Source organism: Vidua chalybeata, chromosome 7 (assembly GCF_026979565.1).
Source record: "Vidua chalybeata isolate OUT-0048 chromosome 7, bVidCha1 merged haplotype, whole genome shotgun sequence".
Taxonomy (NCBI): Eukaryota; Metazoa; Chordata; class Aves; order Passeriformes; family Viduidae; genus Vidua; species Vidua chalybeata.
In genome coordinates, this window is record NC_071536.1 from 19,731,512 (window position 1) to 19,752,620 (window position 21,109).

At 37.5% G+C, this 21,109-nt stretch overlaps 1 protein-coding gene across 1 annotated transcript in view; it reads left to right on the top strand.

Moving 5' to 3' along the window:
• The first annotated feature begins 2,596 nt into the window (after positions 1–2,596).
• Positions 2,597–21,109, top strand: part of LRP2 (LDL receptor related protein 2) — a 115,082-nt gene continuing 96,569 nt past the window's right edge. The window contains exons 1-3 of the mRNA XM_053947443.1: positions 2,597–2,690; positions 18,783–18,890; positions 20,703–20,825. Coding sequence (XP_053803418.1) covers positions 2,597–2,690; positions 18,783–18,890; positions 20,703–20,825 — 325 coding nt within the window. The remainder of the gene's footprint in view (positions 2,691–18,782; positions 18,891–20,702; positions 20,826–21,109) is intronic.

The following is a 21,109-nucleotide window of genomic DNA, read 5'->3' on the forward strand; positions in this document are numbered from 1 at the left end:
GGAACTGTCAACAGAAAGATGAGTGAAAGACGTGTTGCACCCACATGGGCAATTTTGGGTGTAGTTATGCGAAAGCCTTGAGGAGTTTTTATTCTGATCTTGACGTCTCTAGTCTCAAAGAAGTTCCAATTAATGGTGTCCAGCAGGACAGAATCCCTTTACTTGGATGAAGAGGTACCATGGTAAAGTGAGAGGAGAAAATTTTAGATGAAGTAAACAGAGGCTATCATTGTCCTGTGCTGATTCCTTTGTTGCTATTATTCAGCAGTAAAATATCTGGGCAATTTATATGTCTCTAAATGAAAACTTTGTCTTGTGAGTGCAAAGAATAATGGGTGAGAATGGCATGACCCACCATCTCAGCTCACTGTCAACAACATCGCCATCATTCCTGTTGGAGACTCCTTCTAGCCTCTCACCTATGGGAAATACAGATGTGTAGAAATGGTGATGGTGAATGGGGCAGGAGCACACCTTCTGGCTGCCAGCTGTGAGGGAGTGAAACAGGTAGGTGCTTCCTAAGGCTTGCATCCAGGTCACTTCAAGCATACAGTGACAGAAGACTACATATAGCTCCCAGCCTGGGGGTGCAGCTCCCAAGCACTGTTTGCCCTCTCTGTGTGTTGCTGGGGTGTGAACTACTTTAAACAATTCCTCTTCTAATTAAGTATGGTCAGTCTGTATTGGTTTTGCAGGCATCCATCTGTAGAGAACAGATCTGCTTGCTCCCCTCTGAGGATCCCGTCGTTCCCTCCCCATCGGCCTTGTTGGGAGATTAAAGCAGCAGCGGCCCCATACACAAACGCAGCTGGTTCCGTTTGGTCAGCCTGAGCCTTGCTGTGAAACCACGACAAGAATTCCAGTAAGTTGGCAACACTGAAACACAAAGAAAACAACAATAGGAAAAGACCTTCCGTGCAGAAAGGAATGTTTCAGGCACTATTCCCCTACAGTGAAAGGAGAGAGGGTGGGAGGGAGGAGGGAGATTTGAAGAGGGCATGTCTCCCCCTCCCCCGGCAGCTCTGGATCTTGTGATGGAGAGATCTTATCCTCTCTTTGTGATTCAGAGGTGCCAGGAAGCTAATTGAATATTCTGATCTGCCCCCAGTGTTTCTTGTGGCTTGACCCCGGTGCTGTGTCGTACCACTACACCAAACAGCCCTGAACCTGCATAAATCACAACCTTGCAAAAGCCTATGCTCCACATCTTCTCTCCCCACCCCCCCTCTTTACTATCTTGATAGATAGAAAGCCTTTACGGAAAGGTTTAGAGGGATTAGCGTCCTACAGGACCTGGAGAGAAATCACAGTCTGCTAATAAGCAGCGACATGTTCCTGTGCAACTTCTGCAGGAACAATACAGGCATCTCTACCCCTTTATTGAACTTGCAATCCATGGCAAAAAGAATAAGACTTAAGATTTGAATTATTGCTTAAGTTCTTTTGCAGCATCAGCAAACAGCCATTGCAGTAAAATGAGCATGGCATGATGCTAATGCAAAAGATATGTGGTATTTATAAAGGTGACAGAGCCTCTTGGAAGACAGATAGACCTATCCTTCTCCCATGTTATGTATACAGAGTAGCCACTGTTGACATTCATGTATATATGTGTACATATAAGAAGAAAGTACAGCTTGACATAAGTAAATTTCCTACATGAAAGATTATTTTTGACTAATGTATTAAAAAAAGAAAATATTTAACTTCACACATTTTATATATGATGCTTCTGATCCTGCAAGCAAAGCCTCCAAAATGTTTGTTCTTTTTACCAAGGCTGCATTCCAGCCTGAAGTTAGTCTTTATCTTTTCCCTGTGATCTTACATACTGCTCTTCCCTTGTTAGTGGGTATATGGTTCCTGAAATGGCAGCAGTAAAACACAAGGAGATTTCTTCGTGTATTGCACACATTGTTGGAGAGTTAGAACTAAAGGAGCATGTATCCAGCTGATATCTTGAGAATTCACAGCCAAAGCACTTTAGCAAACTGATTTTATCTGCTAAGAAAGTGCAAAAGTAAGTTTCATCCCTACAGTTTTCCTTTCATAGTATTTGTGTGGGCACTATTAAGTTCTAAGCTTTAAATCTGCATTGGTGAGTAGATGCTAGATTTTTTTTCAGAGTTATCAAAAATACTTTTTCTTATTTGGAACATGCCTTTGGGACACTAAAACCTGTGACATGCTTCACTTGCCACCTGCAATTTCCAGAACTACTCAAAATAGATGAGCACATTAAATACAGCACCAATGGACTCTGATACGAAGTCAGCAAAGTGCAGGGTCTTGGAAGCATCTTGGCTATCCTGCAAAGTGTGGAAGGAGGGGCAGAGGCAGCCTGTGGCTGCAGGGCCTGGAGCAGTGCCTGATTCCCTCATGCTGGTTCCGGGGCCGCCGGGTATAAAGAGCTTTATGCAATGTCTGGAGGGTGGGAGTTTATAGAAAACGCGATGTCTCAACAGGCGAACACGCCTTTCTTCTGCAACTAGCAGGATAAGAAAAAGACACCAGGCTCCTTGTGCTGCTGCTGTGCAGATCAGCACCCCGGAGTCCAGGAGCCAGCTTCTGAGGAAGCTGGAGCATCCCAGCCCAGATGGGACCTCACCATCGGATGGATGGAAGAGCAGCAACTGCTTGCAAACTGCTCATATTATTCACTGCATGCATGATGCAGGGCAGTTGCCAAGGTAAGTGCTATGCTCCAGCCTCTCCGGAATGGGAATTGCACCGCAAGGAGCATATCCCTACTCCGGGGACTTTTATAAGAAAAAGACCAAAGTGCCTGAAAGTAGAGGGTTAACAGGCGCTGATTCAAGGAGTTCTTTCTAATAGCTAGGGGAGACAGTTGGCTCTTTCCAGGAGTCATTTGATGGAGTCGGTTTCTGTTGTGGAAAAGTAAGTAGCGCCTTAAAAGCACTGAAAACACCACCGATTCTTTAGCTTCACTTCGTCTTGGTTTTAAATTATCATAGGATGCTCCCTTTGATTATTTTTCTGGTTTGTACAAACTTTTTTTTTTTTTTCCTAGTTGTGTAAGACAGCAACACAAAAATGTGGCTAAATTCTGAGGGATATCTCAGACTTTGCAACTCCACTATCTAAACTCATGGTTTTAAGGAAATGCAAGCAGGCAGGTTTTTCTGTGACTCCTGATTACTGGCTGTGAATAAGGCCAAAAGGAAAAAAAAAAAAAAAAGAAAACCACCCCAGACTTTTTACATTTTTTCCTTGTGATCTTTGTGCCTTTCTTGCTACTGAAATACGGGTGATTTTACAGAGCAGAGTTCACCTGCATTCCAAGAGCTGGTTTGGTGACCACTAAAATTGTACCTAGAGTTGTTTTTGGTGAGGAGTGCACAGGCTGCAGCACTTGCACGTAGACGGGTTGGGCGGGGGGTAGGGGGTTATGCATGGACATGCTTGCGTACGTGTGGTATATGCAGTCATTTACAGAAGGCTATAAGAAAGAAACAGATGCTTAGTCTGGAGCACAATAAGCTCCCCTCAGTCGGTCTCAGACGCAGATTTGAAGTTGAGAGAGGGAGAACTTTTTCTCTGGGCTTTACTGTTGCTAGGCGACATCGAGGAGCATGTGACTGGCAGAGCAGGCTGAGTGCCGCTCCTCCGGTGCTAATCTGGCTGCTAGGGATGGAGTAGCCGTGTGCCCAAGTCCTCCCTCCGGCCTGCGACTGCAGCCGATCTTCCTGCCTCCCCTTCTTCACGCTGTTTAATTGCCTTGCATTGAAAATCAAGCCTGTCTTGTTGGAGCAAGAGTGGCTAAAGTGCATTTCCTCCGCCCCGCGTATTGACCTGCAGTCCTGCTGCTTCTGTGTGTGTCTGTGTATTACGTGTGTGTTCAAATTGTTAATCTGCTTTCTTTGCCCAACTCTTAGTTTAAGCTCCTTAGACAGAATCAACTAAGTAATTATACAGCAACTGCTGTTAGCAGCTCCCACTTATGAACAGGGAAATAAGAGATAGCTAATGTGCTGGAGACCTGCAAAAACTCCAGCCAAGGAGGTCACACTGGGCAGAATTAATCCTATGCACTATTATTTTACATTGATAGAATGGAACTTGCAGTACAGATCGATTTTTTTTTTGTTCTACAACTGCTTCTGATTTGTCCAGAACATACCTGATAAAAGACATGACAGAACAAGCAGAGAGAGGCTTTGAGCTAGTATCCATAGTAGTATCCATACAGATTTTTTTTTTTTACTTTTATGATGTTCCTTCTGCTCTTTCTCCCATTCTCCCCTCCCCCCTGCCTCCACAGTAGAATGACTGTGGAAATCAAACACTATAATTTTAGTAATGGGTGACTGATAGTAGCAAAATACCTGGATAGCAATTTTGCCTGCACTTTGATTATGACAGTAGAATATTTGTTAACCATAAGTTACAGTTCCTTGAATGCTGAGATCATGTCAGACTCTTATTTTAAAAAGAAAATTTGGAGAACCATGAAAGCAATCCCAAGCCTTTGAAGGAAAATGGTGAAAATCTCTTATCTTGCCTTATCCTCAGTATTTCCAAAGGTGCTTCACTGATGTTTTTTGAGATTTTTGTTGGCAATTTCTGAGTGTTCCCAATATAAGATGGATGTTTCTAGAAGAATTTCACCTAAGCACTTGCTCAAATGATAGTACTCTTCCTCAATTTACCTAATTCTGGTTTTACTGAGAGTAACCATAGTGCTCATAAACAGAATAAAAATATTTTGTAATTGCCAGCAGTACAGGGCCTGTTTCTCCAACCTTTACTCTATTGATCTTGTTGTCTGTGGGGTAATTGTTGTCAGAAAAAAAGTATAACTGGAATCTAAAAAGTAGTTAAGTGAAGGTAGTGTCAAGCAGGAGCATTATGGGACTATTGCTCATGCTTGTTTTGAGGAATATCAAAGTGCTTCATACTCAGCCATAAACTAGAGACAATGGATGGATGTTAGTGCACCAAATTTGATTTGTGTCCTGCACCTCTGCAATGATAAATGATCAGCTTGATACATCCCAGGCAAATATGACTAAAATGTTTTACCATTATGAAGTCTCTATTAATCTAAGAATGAAGACTGTTCTAAGAATGAATGCATATGGTGTGATCAGATATATCAGAAATCACAATGAACATTTGCATGAAGTGTGGCAGGCCATTAAGAAATAGGTATGGTAAGACCAAGTAGAGAAGAGTTACAGCAGTTCTTTCTGGAAGTCATGGAGAAACATATTTTCCATAAGGCATTGTAATAGTTCAATCTCCAAATTAATAATTCAGTGTTTTTTAGACATCGTTTTCACTCAAAACTATTTAATTTGTCTGTAGGATGATGTGCAGTGACATTGCTACGGGCGACAGGTCAGAGTCACTATTCATACTTCCTTGTGCAGCACTGCACACTTTTAAATGACAGAGAAGCCTGTCTGTAAGATCCCACCTCTGCCAAGACCTAGAGTTTGAAGACTTGAGTGACTGGGGACTGAGGATTTGGAAGTAACAGGAAGGGAAAAAGGATGGCAAGAAATATGAATATACTGATGCAATCCTGACATACAATTTGCTGGGTTTTGTGCATTTCAGTGTTCATAATCCTGCGCTAGTACAATTTTCTTGGTTTATCTTGGAGATGTACTCACACAAAAACAAAAGCACAAATTGCACTGAGTGTCCATCTACCTGGCTTCTAAACTGGTTTACTTTTGAGGCCTGACAATTTGCAAGTATCTGTCAGTGAAACAAGTTATAGTCTCCTCACATTTTAATTGGTATTTCTGTGCACTAACAGGGGTTATGGGTTTTTTTTCTTTGTTCTTTTTAATGAATAGCCCACTTCTAGGACATCTCTTGAATTTTCTTAATAATTCACTCTTTTTCTGTATTCTGTTCAGTAAAGCATATCAGGTATTTGCAAAGTAATCAGCTAAAGCTAAGAATGGGTCAAATCCCAGAATTTCAGTTAAATATTGAAAGCAGTAATTGGATGACACCTGGTTAGATTTAGGTTCTATGCCAAATGCTAGAATTACAGTAAATAATTAAGCTACAGGAGTGAAGACAAACAGAGACAGAACATCCAAGGAGATTTCAAGTAAGATAAATGTGTGATGTGTGCGATGCTTCTATTTCCCTGTAAGACAACCCAAAACCTTCTTTCATAAATTGAGCTGATTGGAAATTTGAGCAACGAAATCCTACTTTAATCCAGATTTACTTGCCATGTGTTTTGCAGGAAATAGCAAAGATTCATTTGGGGTAAAGGTAGACTGCAATTTCATTACAGCCTTTCAATTCTTTTCTTTGGGGCTTCCTGGGTTGACATGAAATCACTTGTACTGTTCTAAGTACAGTAATTTTACTACAGTAATATTACAGTAATATTACTGCAGTACCTTTCCCCTCCATGCACCTTCTTGCACTCTTAACTTCTTGTTCTTTAACACTGAACCTGCAGGTTCTTCTAAATCTGAATACTCTTCTTTTTAACTGAGCAGTAAGCAGGCACATTGTAGACGTAGTTTATTTTATCTATGTTATTGGATCCATTCAGTCTTCTACAATACTTATTTTTAGATTTGAGTGGTTGTGATAACTTTTCAGGTAGACAAATATGTAACTTGAATCACACTATACTATCACTTTTTAAAGCAGGAGTTGTATCTTCTCTTTCAGAGCTCTACTTCAAACATATTGGAACCATATAGTACTTTGGATGTTTCAAAGGAACTTACACTTTCTAAAAGTTGTCATTGTTAAAAAACATTAAAGGTCCCTTCTAATTAAGGATCTACAGGTTGACTTCTATTTAAAGAGAAGTGGATGTTTTTATTTCACTTTGACTGATTAGTGACGACAATCATAATTTGTCCGTTTCTTTTTAATAGCTTACACTGAATGTGGCAGATAAAAGAGCTGTTTTTAAAATTATTTAAAACTAAAGTGCTTCTTCATATAATTTGATAATAATACACTATTCTTAAAAATACCTTGAGCTGTTTCTAGGTGAAAGAATAACAAGGTTTCTTCTGAGTCAACCCAGTGTGATTCCTTTAATTTCAAAGAAATTACCAAATTGTACTGATCTAAGACAGAAAATATGATTCAGTGAAGAGTAAACATCTCTTTAAATAGCTCTTAATTGTCTGAGATCCATTTGAAGTCCATTTTGTTATGATAATGTTAATTTTTTAACAACTTTTCCTCCCTTGACTCAGTACACTTACAGAACAGTTGAAAAAAAAAGTTTAATGAGTAAGCATAGAACTGTTAAGTCAAACGGATAGCCTTTAGTGTATTCCTTAAGCTTTTACTGTTGGTTTCAGGGGTTTTAATGTTTTCTTTGTTTTGCAATGCTTAAAGTGGATTAGAGATCAAAGGATCGCTGTTACAAGTTTTGTTTTGGATTAATGAAACGACATATAAAAGTTGACTGAAATGGTACTATTTCTATGACCTGTTCTATTTTATAGTTTTAACATAAGTTGCCTTTGTTTTACAATCAAGAAGCCAGATCTTCAGCAAAAGAGCACTGTTTACAGCAGCAGCATGTCTGCCCAATTATTTTCCTGCACAGCCAGGTCATGATACTACATCCTGCTGAGTCAAGTCAGAGAATGGGGAATTGGGACTCCCTTTAATGGGGATTGCTGGGTCATGCTTTTGTGGACCAAGAAGGCTGGGGCTTTAGTTGTGTTCTGTGGCATATCTTAAAAAAAAAAATGGCATAGACCACAAGATATCCCAGGAGCTGATACATTCACTGATGTATTTAGAATCTAGGTAATGGTTTTTATCTTCAGAAACCATGGTGCACATTATCAACTCAAATAAATATACCATAGAAAATTCAGTTTACTTTGAGGAAGTATCAGGCCTGCAGAACTGGAATACAGATATACATATCCGGGATTTGTCCCAAAGTAGGAAATCTACTATGTCAAGTTCATATCATTCAATACCCATTTTGATCTGATCAAGCCCTTGTCATACCTTGTCATCTAAGGGTACAGTTTCATGAGGAGTGATGAGCAGTGACAGTTCATTGGTCCTGGGAGTAGGATGCCCTCACTCATCTTCCTTCTCCAACGTCCCATGCTCGTGTTGCTGACAACCTTGAGTTTTTGGTACTTCCTTTGTGCCACTGCTCATTGGACCTTTTCTGAACTGCTTTCACTTAGAAACTTGTGGGGAAAATAAACCTGACCTATGGAATTACGGCTTAGGGATTTTGAGCAGCATGCAGAAAGAAAGGCCTGGTAGTTACTGGAGTTTAGAAAAGAAAGGGAACCTCGGCATCATGTATAGGGAGAGGTGTTGGAAAGAGGGTGAGAAAGACACACTCCATTTTCCTATGGCAAGTCAGGCTGGCCATGCAACCACTGTCTAATGCTGCTGCTAAAAACCTTACCATGCTGGGAACAAGAGTAGTCCTATCAGGGCTAGAATGAACATGTGTTATGCTGCTAGAAACCCTTTTGTAAAGTTGTCTTGACTAAACAGATGGCTTGACTTGAATGGGGTTGCTCACATGTTCACTTTTGAGCAGGGTTGTAAGGCTGTTCTCAACCTGCAATGTAATAAGTGAACAGGATGATATCCAAGCACATGGAGTATTGCTGCAGTTCTTGTTGGGCTTCTAGCTGTGTTAATAAAAATTACTTTTACTACTGCAAGATCTAATACTTTTTTTAAACCTTTTTATGTGAAACAAACTCCAGTTTGTCTGAAATGACTGACAAAGTCTGTGGTGTCTTCCATAAGAGTATTTGAGCTGTGTTTGTTAGCTCTGCAATTACTAATTTTCTGTGTGAAGTCAGCCACAGAATGGTCTTTAAAGCTTCACTGGAAACAGGTGCAAAACTTTTTAATTCTTGGCTATGCAACTTTTTCTAATAGGAGTTAAGAATTCTCAGAGACTTAAATCCTGTAAGACAGTAGAAGACAGGAGAGCCCCAAATGATCACTCTGTTAAAGGAAAAATCTTGTCTTTAAACAGGCAGTGTGGAGATACTGACTCTCTGGACAGCAATATAACAGGTGTGCTTGCAATTTTCTCCTAGCAGACATTGTGAAAGACTGATGGCAAAGTATTGCTACAAGGAGGGGGATTACAAGTTAAAGGCTGCAGACCTATAGGCAAATGCCTGCAGTCCTCTGAGCAATGTGATTTGTATGTTGGGTGTTACCACTGAGATACCTGGGAGACAGAGTTTGTCTTTCCTGTAGTTTTTTGTGCTTTCTTCTGGATGTAAGGACAGGGTGCAGTACGTGTATGCTTTTGTGTTTCCAAGCATGTTGCAAGTGTAGGGCTTATGCAACTATACCAGCTATAGAAGTTCTTCCCTACTATTAACCTCTGTGCCTGGAATGCTGCTTAGCGTAGCTAGCTAATATAATTTAAATAATTATTTAAAATATGAATTTATTAATTATGTCTTAATAGTAATTTATGAATTATTTAAAATAAGAATTATTTAATATAGTGGCCCAGCAGCCACTAATGAAGGGAAGTCACAGCAGAATCAAGCATCCTTAAAAAGTCAAAATGGGTGAATAAATCTGAGAGTTATAAATTTTAGATTTGGATACTTAAGGAAATTATAGATAAAATACTTCCACTGAGGTTGACAGGAAGAGTAATGTTTCAGGAGAAGATGATATTTCTTGTATTTATCTTTTTTTGAAGAATTCAAGGACTGTCTTTTTAATGTGGCAAACTCATTAATATTACTATTTGTGTAAAAGGATTTCTTAAATTATTTTTTAAACCAAAAACTAGAAAGAAAATATGCTACACTTAGAACTAAAACAGCCAAAGGATTATTTAATTCTTATTGTTCATTTTCAGGTTCTTTGAGATAAACCTGCATTTTGTGTGAGCACATCAGTCAACACTGTTGTTTCAGTTCAGGTGATCCTGGCAGGAGGTGTGGAACTAGATGATCTTTAAGGTCCCTTTGAACCCAAACTGTTCTATGATTCTATGATCTATCATTTACTCAGGCCTGCCTTGACATGAGGAATTTCCTTTTGGGGAAGCTTGATAAGGAGTGACCAGCCATTAGCTGCTAACTGAAACAGAGTCACTACTGAATAAGGGAGAAATGTGATGTGTCAATGCATCCAAAGGAATAGATGTAGTTCCCAATGTCATGGGTAGTAGTAAGCAGCATTAGAATGTCTGTCTAGGCACACTAGATGCTTGTAGCACGTGGTCTATCTATTCTGTACTGACACGTCAGTTCTGCTTTTCTGACAATGATCCCACACGGTCAGTTTGCAGCGAGTAACTGTTGCAGTTTTTGAAATTTGTGTAAAATGACTAGCCATGTGAAGCTCTGGGACACAGTTTAAATTGTATTTTTTTTTTATTAATCTAGAGTCCTACTGGTATGATGTGAAAGAATTTTGTTGTGGATATGGGTTCTGTGGTGGGAAGACAGAAATAGCTTTCATTTTATGTGCTTACCGTGTTTATTATCTGTATGGGAAAGTGGTCTATTCTTTGCATGGCAGGTTTAATTTTTCATTTAATAACTTGTAATATAAAATTATAGTAAGCTTTATAGTTTGGCAAAATGTTATATGTTGCATAGCCATTTTCCTTCTGGCAATGATGCAGAAAAGAAATGAAACAATTTCACTGCCACGAGCTGCCAGGAAGGCTCTTACTGAGGCCAGTTCCTAGTGCTACAGTGACTCATCAGCTTTCAGGAGAGCATGACAGAATTGAATGCAGGTCATCATCTCAGCATGGGATCTAATTTTGAGAAAAAACAGGACACGGGTTGGTAAATTTCTTTTAAAAATTGTACAGGATTTCAAAACGATAAAAACTTCTGAGAGGGTTGTTTTATCATCTGCTACTGCATCTGACTTTCTCAGTGATATATACTGTACATGTTCTCTCTAAGTTGTTTAAGCACTTTTTTTTTTTTTTTTTCCCCCACACGCTGTGTAATTGTAAATACTTGCTAGTCTTGAAGGTTTTCCTCTTTCAGTCATATTCCCCCCCAGCTTCTGTTACCCAATTGTTATTCTACAGCAGCCTTGGGGCCATTAGCAAGGTTCATTCTTATGAAAATGCTTGGGATGCTTCCTTCTGTGCGTAACTGAGACTGTCTTTATTTCTACCGTGTTTGCATGTTCTTCTTCCTCTTTATGTCATATGGTCAATTAGAACAGATTTTTGCATACTTAATGTGCCATTCATGAAAAATAAGCCATTAAGATTTAGGAGAGCTGGGATGTGTATGCTTCCCTAGAGATCCACAGTTCTTGCTTCACTTCCCCAACTAACACAATCACAACTGATTTCTGTGGATTAAGACACCTAATGTCAAGACCACTGGATGGGGTTATCCAGCTGAAGGCAGAACACGTTCTTCAGATGTAACGTCTGAAGCATATTTTTATATTGAGAAGGTTAATCTTTCAGCAGCACTGCAAGTACTGGTTCTCTTGAATTCGGCCATATGGAAAATAAATTGACTAAAATTTCTAAGGAGTACAAATAGTTTTTGTTAGTGTCCTCCTGGAAAGTACTTTATATGCAGTTTAGATTAAAAAAGGTGTCCAAGAAAAATAAATGGCTTAGCCTCAGTTATCACTGAAGTACAAGAAATTTGTCAGTGACTTAAGTGTAAGAAGGAACCTGGTCTGTTCAATATAAAGAATATTTACTTTATCAGTAGAAAGGAGTATCACCTCCTGTCTATTAGAATTAGTCCTTACTTAAAAGGATTATTTCTTATTCCTGCCTTGTTATAGGACTACTAAAAAGATAGTAAAAGTTTATTTGTTGCTTTAAAAAAATGAGTTGAAACAAGATTATAAAGTAACCAAATTTTTATTATTTTGTTTGTAGTACCGTATGATGGAAAAGATACATAGTATGGATATGTACTTTTTGTGAGCATGTATGATAAATAAACTTTAAATATATAAGGTTGGATTTTTTACATTTAGGATCAATGTGAATAACTTTGAAAGACTGAATAGCTTAATTTTGTTTTACTTTTCCCAGAATAATTGGTTTGAAAGTGGTAATGTAGAAACCATTGTTATTTTGTTCTGAATACCAGAGCATTAAAAAAAAATAAAACTGATTTTTTTTTTCCCCTAGAAGGTCCATATGTGGTATATTAAAAAAAAAAAAAAAAAGAGTGCTTGTTCTCTTTATTGGTTCAGGCTTAAAATTGAAAAAAATAAAATTGAATAGATTTGTTAAGAACCAATTAATAAGCCTTTTCCGTTTTTATCAGGCTGTTTGCATTTGCTGCTTTTTCAATTAATAAAATTGAAGTAAGGTAGTGGAGATGAGGATTATGAATATCTTTGATGTTGCTAGGAAGCATTTACAGTGTCATTCATTTGAACTTGTTTGCAGAAGATCTGAACCCTTTTTTCTTTGTAGGAAAGCTTTCCTGCTTAGTTTCAGTAGATTAAAATCCTGAATTTCTTTAATTCTTGGATTTATGTTGGGGCATTAGCAAAAATTAATCTATAGCCCTTTTATAACTGTATTAGCTGAAAACAAATAGTTTAACATTGAATACAATGATTTTAAGTATTTTTATCAAAGATTTTGCATGTGAGCATTATTAAAATATTTGATACTTTAGGTTTAACAATTGCTTTAGTGGACAAGTATCTGTATGTGCAAGAACATGCAGACACAAAGCATAGAATATAATGTAGATTTTGCTGGGCTTTTTTTCCTGCTTGGCAAGTAAAGGCAAATCATAAAAATATGCTGATGCTGCAGGGAAACCTGGTATTTCTAAGTCCATAATGAAAGACAATATTTTCACTTTTGATCTTGAATTTTAAAGTGCTTTTTAAAAAAAAATCAGTGAGTAAAAATTTCAAATGTAGGTATTGGATCTTACCTGTCAGAGTAGAATTTGTTTATTATAGTTTCTGATACCTGTCTGCTGAACACAAAAATAAGTCCAGCTAGTACTGGTGAAGAACCAGATCTTCTGCTTCAAGTTCAGTCCTTTATCATTTCCACCACTGCCCCCTGCCTCCCACCCCCAAATAATCTGACATATGCCTTTTTTCTTGTACTGCCGAATAAACATACCAGCAAAACAGAGTGTGCCTCTCATACATTGTGACTTTTTTGAGTGCTAACAGATTAAAAATAAGATATGAATCTGTGTTGGTGAAAGGAAGAGCAGGCCCATATGGCCTCTTGACATTGGCACACCCTTGGGAGTTCAAGAGGCTGTTGTCTTTATGTGCAGACTATCCAGGGCATGGCTCTTTTTATTACATGATTGTACAGTGCAAGGCACAAGGAGTTCTTGATCAGCTGCTGAGTCTGTAGACACTATTTTACTAATAATAATCTTGTTATATGTAATTGGATGATAATTCAGTAAAAGAAATCCTACACTTCCCTTTTAACAATGCATTGCTGTATATCTGGCACTTAAGCTTTTCTGCCTCAGATTGTCTCTTGACTAGTCTTCTGTCTGCCTATCAATCTGTCTATAAAGATCTTGCAGTCAAGTGAAGTGGGTGCAGATGCACATTGGTACTGTCTTTTTGTTGATATTGCCAGTAAAAATTATTTCTTTAATCTAATTTAGAGATACGTAGGTACAAAATATGTTTTGTGTTGCAAGGGCTTGAAAATTTTACTACTTTGTGTAATACTATAAGTGTTTGTATGGTCTGTATTGTTTTTTTAAATCTGAATAGTTTGTATTAAATGTAATGAAGTTTAAAGAGTGTAGAAAGACTGAAAGTTAGATATCATGTTGAGATATATGAAAGTTAGCATAATTTCATCAGACTCTATTTTTTGTATCTATTAAATATTTGTTCATTCTCCTATTATGATTTCTAGCAGAATACTGCTTTTAGTATCATAGGGAGTTATTTGAAAATAAGCTAAGGTTTTTCCTAAACTTAGAATTTTGCTTCTTTCTACATTAGTGAGGGGGAACAGAGGTGGAATTTCCAGTTTCAGCCTTCACTCCTTGAGCATTCCAAAACCTCAGGCTGTTTGACATGTAATTAGGCTAGGCAAAAATCTAACATCGAAGTGTATGGAAGGTGATTCTTCAGGATTCTTTTACCTGCAAGGCCCCTAGAGTGGGCTGCTCTATTTGGGGGCCAAATGGGAAAGAGAGTACCCTTTTTTGGAAGCCAAAAAGGGGAAAAAAAGAGTTTGTTACTAATTTTTCAATTTGTAAATTTTGTGTGGAAGAAGTTTGTAATGCACAGTCTGTTGGCATTTACTTGTTGAAAACCTGAAGATGTATTACAAGTGGAATTGCTCCGTTGAAAAAATATTGCCTGGAAGAACATTACTTTTTTAGATGCAAATAAATCTGTTGAGAGTGTTGATTCCTGAAATGTAAAGTAATTGCAGCAGTGTAAGTTTGATTTCTGAGTGGACAGTTTGAGAGTGGTACAATCTACCCTGGGCTTAATACATTCCTCATTGCTTTAAATTCTTCATTCAGACTTAACTGCTAAGGAAGTGTTAGCAGTTCTCAAAGGCATTGTGAGCACAAGGAAGGAAGAACAAATGAGACGTTTTGGCCTATTCTGTGTAGTCAGAATGAACAGTCATGGCCCTTAATCTGTGGATGACAAATGTAATTCAGAAGATGTGTAGTCAGAGTTAAAAGTGTGAGGGACTTCAAGGTTAAACGGGCAGGTAGAAAATGTATGAAAATAATACAAAATACTAGAACTGTTCAGGGAGGTACTGCAAGGAGTCAAAAGTAACACAGAGGGGCAAAGAGTAAGGCTGTTTTGGTGCTAAGCCAAACATAGCATTCTGGTTCTAATACAAAAGGATTGAATTTTAGCTTTAATTCTGAAACGAAATGTTTCTACATGAAGTGAAGCCCAGTGGAGGTTGAGAGGGCAGAGTGGGCTGCCTTCCTGTTGAAGACTGTGGCCCTATGGGTTAAAGCACTGTGCTGTGAAATGTGTGATGCTATTAACCTCTCTTCTGCTGGAATTCCCTGTGACTTAATGTGACATGGAGTAGCGTTCATTAGTGGTGTCAATGTTGAGTACCATCCCCTAGTGGCAGTGGGGTTTGTCTTTGGCAGTGGTTTACCATAGGATACTTCATTCATATGCAGGCAACAATTGATGCAGAAAAATAAGGTAAATAGTGGTAGAAGGTGCACTTATTTTTAATAAATTAAAAGTGTTTAGTTAGTAATTAGCTGAATCTTCCCTCTGATAAAATCACTACTATGTTGTTCTATTCCAGTGGAAAATGACTACCTGACAAAACATTTCTGTAAGTAGCTTTCCCAGAGCTAGTAACATAAGCCTTCTCGTTTCACCTGGGCAAATGCTGAATTTGAAACATCCACTGAGAGTTTCTTACAAGAGCATCCCAGACACAGAGAACAATATAAATTCCAGTGACCAATTTAGCATGAAGCCCCAAGATAGTAAGTATAACAAGTTTAGAAATAGTGCTTTGGTCTACATTTTTCCAGTGATGCTTCTTATCTTTGCTTTGCAATTTCAGTATTAGACTGGTTTATATTAAAGCCAATATCATATGTTTGTTATTTCTTTGGTTTTTCCTTAATATTGGGCAGTTGAAACCAATTTTTCCTATCAAAATTATTTTTGTTAATGCCAAGAGATTCTTCTTTATGTATATATGTTCTGATGTGATTCCTAAGATCTGCCATGCATTATTTAGCCTGTATTTTAGTAGTGCTTTAATCACAGTCAGAAGACTGAAACTGAATTATAGTAATAGTAGAGCAACACCAAAAATTCAATAATTTCTGGAACTTGAACTTTCACAAGTCACCCAAATTCTGTTCTATTAGCAAATTTTAAACATGAAAACAAAGACTGATTACTTTATTGCTCATTTTTAAACTCAGTGGTTCTTTCCTTCCTATCAGCATTTGTTAGAGTAAATCTGAATTTCTGTGGTAATTAGTTCATTAGTATCATTTTTTGTAACATCTGACTGATTAATGAGCTGCCTTAGCATTTAAAAAACCCACAAAAATTTATTGAAAGGAAAACCTTCCATGAAACGACTGATTACTAATTCTTCAGTGACTTGAAGCTTCAAATAATATCAATAAACAAGCGAATACCCCTTTTTTTTCTGACAGTCCTTGCTCTTGCTGAAACTCAGGTGCTGCAGGCTCACATTGCATGGAATATACCAAATCTGGTTATTACTGACATGGTTATTTTTCTTTCATTCTGGTTCTTTCTCCTGGGTATTTGTAGCAGTAACTTTGTAATCATGTATTATTCCCCTGATTACTTTCTCCTTTGTCAAAGTTAGAATTGTTTTTGCTCACAGATGAAACACAAGTTTTTAGAACCATTGTGAGAAGTGCCCTCAATACTTCAGATCACTTTTACTTTCATATTACTGATTTTCAAAGATTGGGTTTTTTAAATGAATCTACATAATTATCTGTTAGGTAATTTTCTTTGTTCTAAAGATAATATAAAACGGTGATAATTGATGTATTAGTCTTCATAACATTTGTAGGTGTTTCAGAGCTCTTTGCCTTCAGTTATAAGTAAGCACAGCAGATAACATTGTAAAGCTTAACACCATAATTAAGTGAATTGTAACAGGTCTGCTGAAAAATTGTATAAATGGACAAGGATATGGTGCTTACTGTATATAGGTGTAAGCGTCTTAAATTATAATTCTGAGAAGTATTAGAGAGAGTAGCAGAACTTGTGGCTTGCAGGTTTTCTGTTAACATTTGGTTATCATTTCTGGTACTGTACAAAGACTGCTGTGTTTGTACTGCTTTGAAAAAAGTTTATCAGTCTTATCACCTCATTTTAATCGCTATAAGGGTATGTTTAACTATAAGAACTTAAGATAGGCAAAATAAATTATTGTTGTACATAGTGCTTACATTTTTTTTAGCTGGTTGTTATTTAGAAATAAAATACAAGTTGCTCATATTGCTTGTTTATAATCATGTTTCATTAAAAATCCTAATCAAGAGGATGCAAATTTGGCTTTATAGTGTAACTTCCTTTTTTAGGTAAGTGACTATGAATATTTTTGAATAGCCATAATATGCTAAATATACAAGAAGATTTAGTATTTGTTTTGCATTGTAATTGCAATTGATAAATGGTGGGTTATATGTTGTGAATTTAGAGCTTTAACTGCTAATCTCATCTGAAAATGTTGCTTTGTAGGGCAAAATTCAGGGAGAGGGCCTGGGATTCCAGAGTGAACTTGTACATTCCTTCAGGGCATTTTTGCAAGGGAGGTTGTTGTGTTTTAAAGGTAGTTGATAAGAGACCTGCACCACCAACCCCAGACCTGCACCACCAACCACCATCATGCATTAGTCTATAGAAGGTATTTGGGTGAACATACTCCTGTACCACTCCGTACCACCATTTATCCAAGTGAAATTTTTGACCATTTGCAGGATACATTATAAATCAGGGTGTCACTAACAGACAATCAGATTTGAACATTCCTTGCATAAAGTAGCTTGCCTATATCCCTGAGGAATACATCACTTAACTGTGTTTATGTGACAGTGTTGATATGCCTGGTTTTACATGAAAGTTAGGTAGCGTGTTATTTATGTCATCACGAATTCACAAAACAGGTGGTTGTGCTTTATGTATACTGAAGTTATCTTCTCTGGACAGATCACTCAGAAGAATTGAAAGATGTAATTTTATTGTATGGTTATTAATTTAATCATGAAATGGGATTTTTTTTTTCAGAATTGGACTTTGCTAGTACTTCAGGTTTTTTCAGTGTTCCCAGCTCTGAGGTGCTGACAACAGATTAACATGAAACAGAGCTCTGTTGAACCTAATTATGTTGTAGCTTATTGTTTTGAGGATCTATAAAACTGTTCACTCCCTTTTCATGAGACTGTAGTCACAATGAAAGGCCATACACAGTGCCTTTTCTCTTTCCTACAGACTGGAGATTTCATTAGTTGACTCTAATAAAGGCCTGATCCAGCTGCATTTACACCTGGGAATGAATGCTTCTTTATCAGGTCTTAATCCCTAGTAGATCAAGCAGGAGAGAATGACAGCAGGATAGCTTTTGATCAGCCATAAATGTCTGAAAGCTTAATTTTTTAAAAAATTATTTGCTATTCAAATCTTGACTCAAGACATGCTTTCCTGTACTTCAGAAGAAATATTTAAAGTATGAGGGCATTATTAAAAAGCAAAACAAATCTGAGATCTTTCTTTCAAGCAGTTACCACTGAAACAAGATTTCCACATCAGCTAATGGGATTATTATTGTATGTTTTTAAATCCTCATACACTTGGGAGAGCACTAATGTTTAGCCCTTAGATATAATGTGGAAAATTATGTCCTACATTTATTTAAAGTCTATACTGCTTGGGAATTTAAAATTGATGCATTCCTGCTAAATAGGTTTCTGTAGTAACTAAGTACTCTGAGACTTGTTTGGGTTATTTTTTCCTTCTTTATAATTATTTTTGTTTTGTTTGTATAAGATACAAATGCTAAAATTACTGGAATTTTCTGGTAATTTAGTTGGAGATTTCTGTAATACTTGAAGATGGTTCTTTGCTCTTTTTTGCTTGTTTGACTGGGTATATAGAACTCTTTCTTTATATATATACTTTTTAATAGTTTTGTACTATCTTTTGTATTATTTTTTGTATTACCATTTTATCTCCATGCTGCAAGGCAGTGAGATAACCAGAGTTCTTGATGAATTTCACTGTGCGTTATGATGTGCTGGTGGTGCTAAGCTGCCCGTTCCTGTGTTTCACCGCAGGATGTGAGCGGGGGCAGTTCCGCTGCGGCGACGGTCGCTGCATTCCTGCAGACTGGAGGTGTGATGGGGCCAGAGACTGCTCGGATGACACAGATGAAGCTGGCTGCCGTAAGTGAAACAAATACACAGCAGCTCCTTTGTAGTCTAAGAAATTGGGAGGTTCCAATGTGCTCAACTGTACCTATGGTATAAGAATGAATATTGAATTGGGAGAAAACTACAAGTTCTCATGAGATACTGCAGAATCTATTTGAGTCTTATTTCATGAGCTCATTTGGCTTTGGTACACAGAAAATCAAGTAGTGCTCAGCTTCTAACATGACTTTAACATTTTCTTAAAAATCTGACTGTCCAATAATGCAGTTTCATATTATGACTAATGTTCTGAGTAGATGTAGAAATGTATTGTAGTCTGTTACTGTAGTGATCCTGAATATTGGATGTATATACAGCTACCACCAGCATCACTTGTGCTCCAGATCTTTGGATTTTTCAGACCCTGGGCAACTAACTGTACCTACTGTGCCCAAAGAAGAGCCATGCTTAATTGTCTAGAGTCAGCAGCTGTGTCAGCAGCTCACAGGCAACAATTTTATTCATATGGACTGTAATATCTATGCACCAAGATTCTCTCAAGCTGAATGGAAAAGTTGTGAAAATGAAGAATTTCCCTCCACAGTCTGTTTTCAGCAACTTGCTGGTATTTTACCTTCTCAGTTCTAGTGTTTTTTAAGTCTTGTGGGCTGGTGCAATTATCATCCCACTTACAGATTAGGCCAATTTTTACCCCTCAGCTGATAGGGAGTGATGCTAATTTATATCTGTTTTTTTTTACAGTGTTATTATTTCTTTGCTGCTTGGCCCATGTAATAATTGGAGACCATTGATATGGCTTGGCAGTCTGATTTGTTGCTTAGCACTTTAGCTCCAAAAAAACTTGTGTAATCCTGGGTGAAGACTGCCTTTAAACTGGCAAAACAAAATTGTGTCATCACACAACAATAATGAAAGTTAAACTTCATTTTTTTTTGCATTAGTTGTCCTTTAAAAACAATATGTTAATGTGCTACAGGTAGTGGGGCACATGAGTGCCTAGTAAGATTGTTTAAAACTGGTCTGAGGTTCGAATCATACTAAAAGAATATTCTTTGGTTTTTGAAGCAGGAAAAGGTATACATGAAGTACAGGTCTGTAGTATGTGATCAGTTCTATCCCTCTAATTAGTTTACTACTGATGATCAAGACCAGAGTCCTGTTTACTGGACTGTGTTGTACTAGAGATTCTTCCAGGAGTATTAACTAGGAATGGAGTAAGCTGTGACACAGTTTCAAACACTTATTTTGATCTTTCTCTTTGATAGTTCCTTGTTGTTTGTCTATTTGAAGAGTACAGAGTGGAGCTGCAACAACAGCTTTCAAGTTGTTCTGATCTGACCCTCACTTTTGCCTCATGAATTCACAGGGAAGAATAGTGAGCTTGTTTTGGGAGATCATGTTCTTACATGTTCTTACAGCAGTGATGGAGTGAGAACAGCTGAACAGACCCCCTGTGAGACTGGGGAAGCTACTGTGACTCTATACAAAAGTGAAAAAAAAGGGCTCGGCCACAGGGCAGTTCAGAACCTGAAAATTTTTGGGGTCTCCCTTCTAGAGGAGCTTGTGTCTCCAGGAGATAAGGCTGAAGAGTCTATGTAGGAGTTTACTAAGCTGAATTTTGCCTTTGAACATCCTTTTGCTGGTCCACTTTCAACTCTCTGGTCTTCCATTTTCTTTGATCTGTTAAATGCTTCATGTGTTTCATGGAAATTACAATTCAGTGATACTTGAATCTTAGACCTTCTTTTCCCTTATGTTATTATTTTCTTTGAAAGTGCTTCCACAGATGTTTGTGAAATGACAATATTTCATTGCTTACACTAGCACAACCTACCTGTGAAGGAAATCAATTTCAGTGTCAGACTGATGGTGAATGTATTCCACAGTCATGGGTTTGTGATGATGAGGAGGATTGTGAAGATGGCTCCGATGAACATCAACAATGTCGTAAGTATTTTAACTTCCGGTGTTATACCAGCTTTGTGAAATAATGTAATTTACATAACAGCATATTGAGAACATACAGAAACAAGCCCTCTATAAGTTCGGAAGTCTCTCTAAGGTATTTCTAGAAATAAAATAATCTGGAGTAGATAAAATACAAAAAATATGTCTAAAAAGATATCTCCAGGTCTTGAAATCTGAAAATTACTCACGCTTCCTTTAATTAAAAAGAGAAAAAGTATGAAGTGTGTACTAGTTTTATACTTGATAAAAAGTTCAGTAATTTA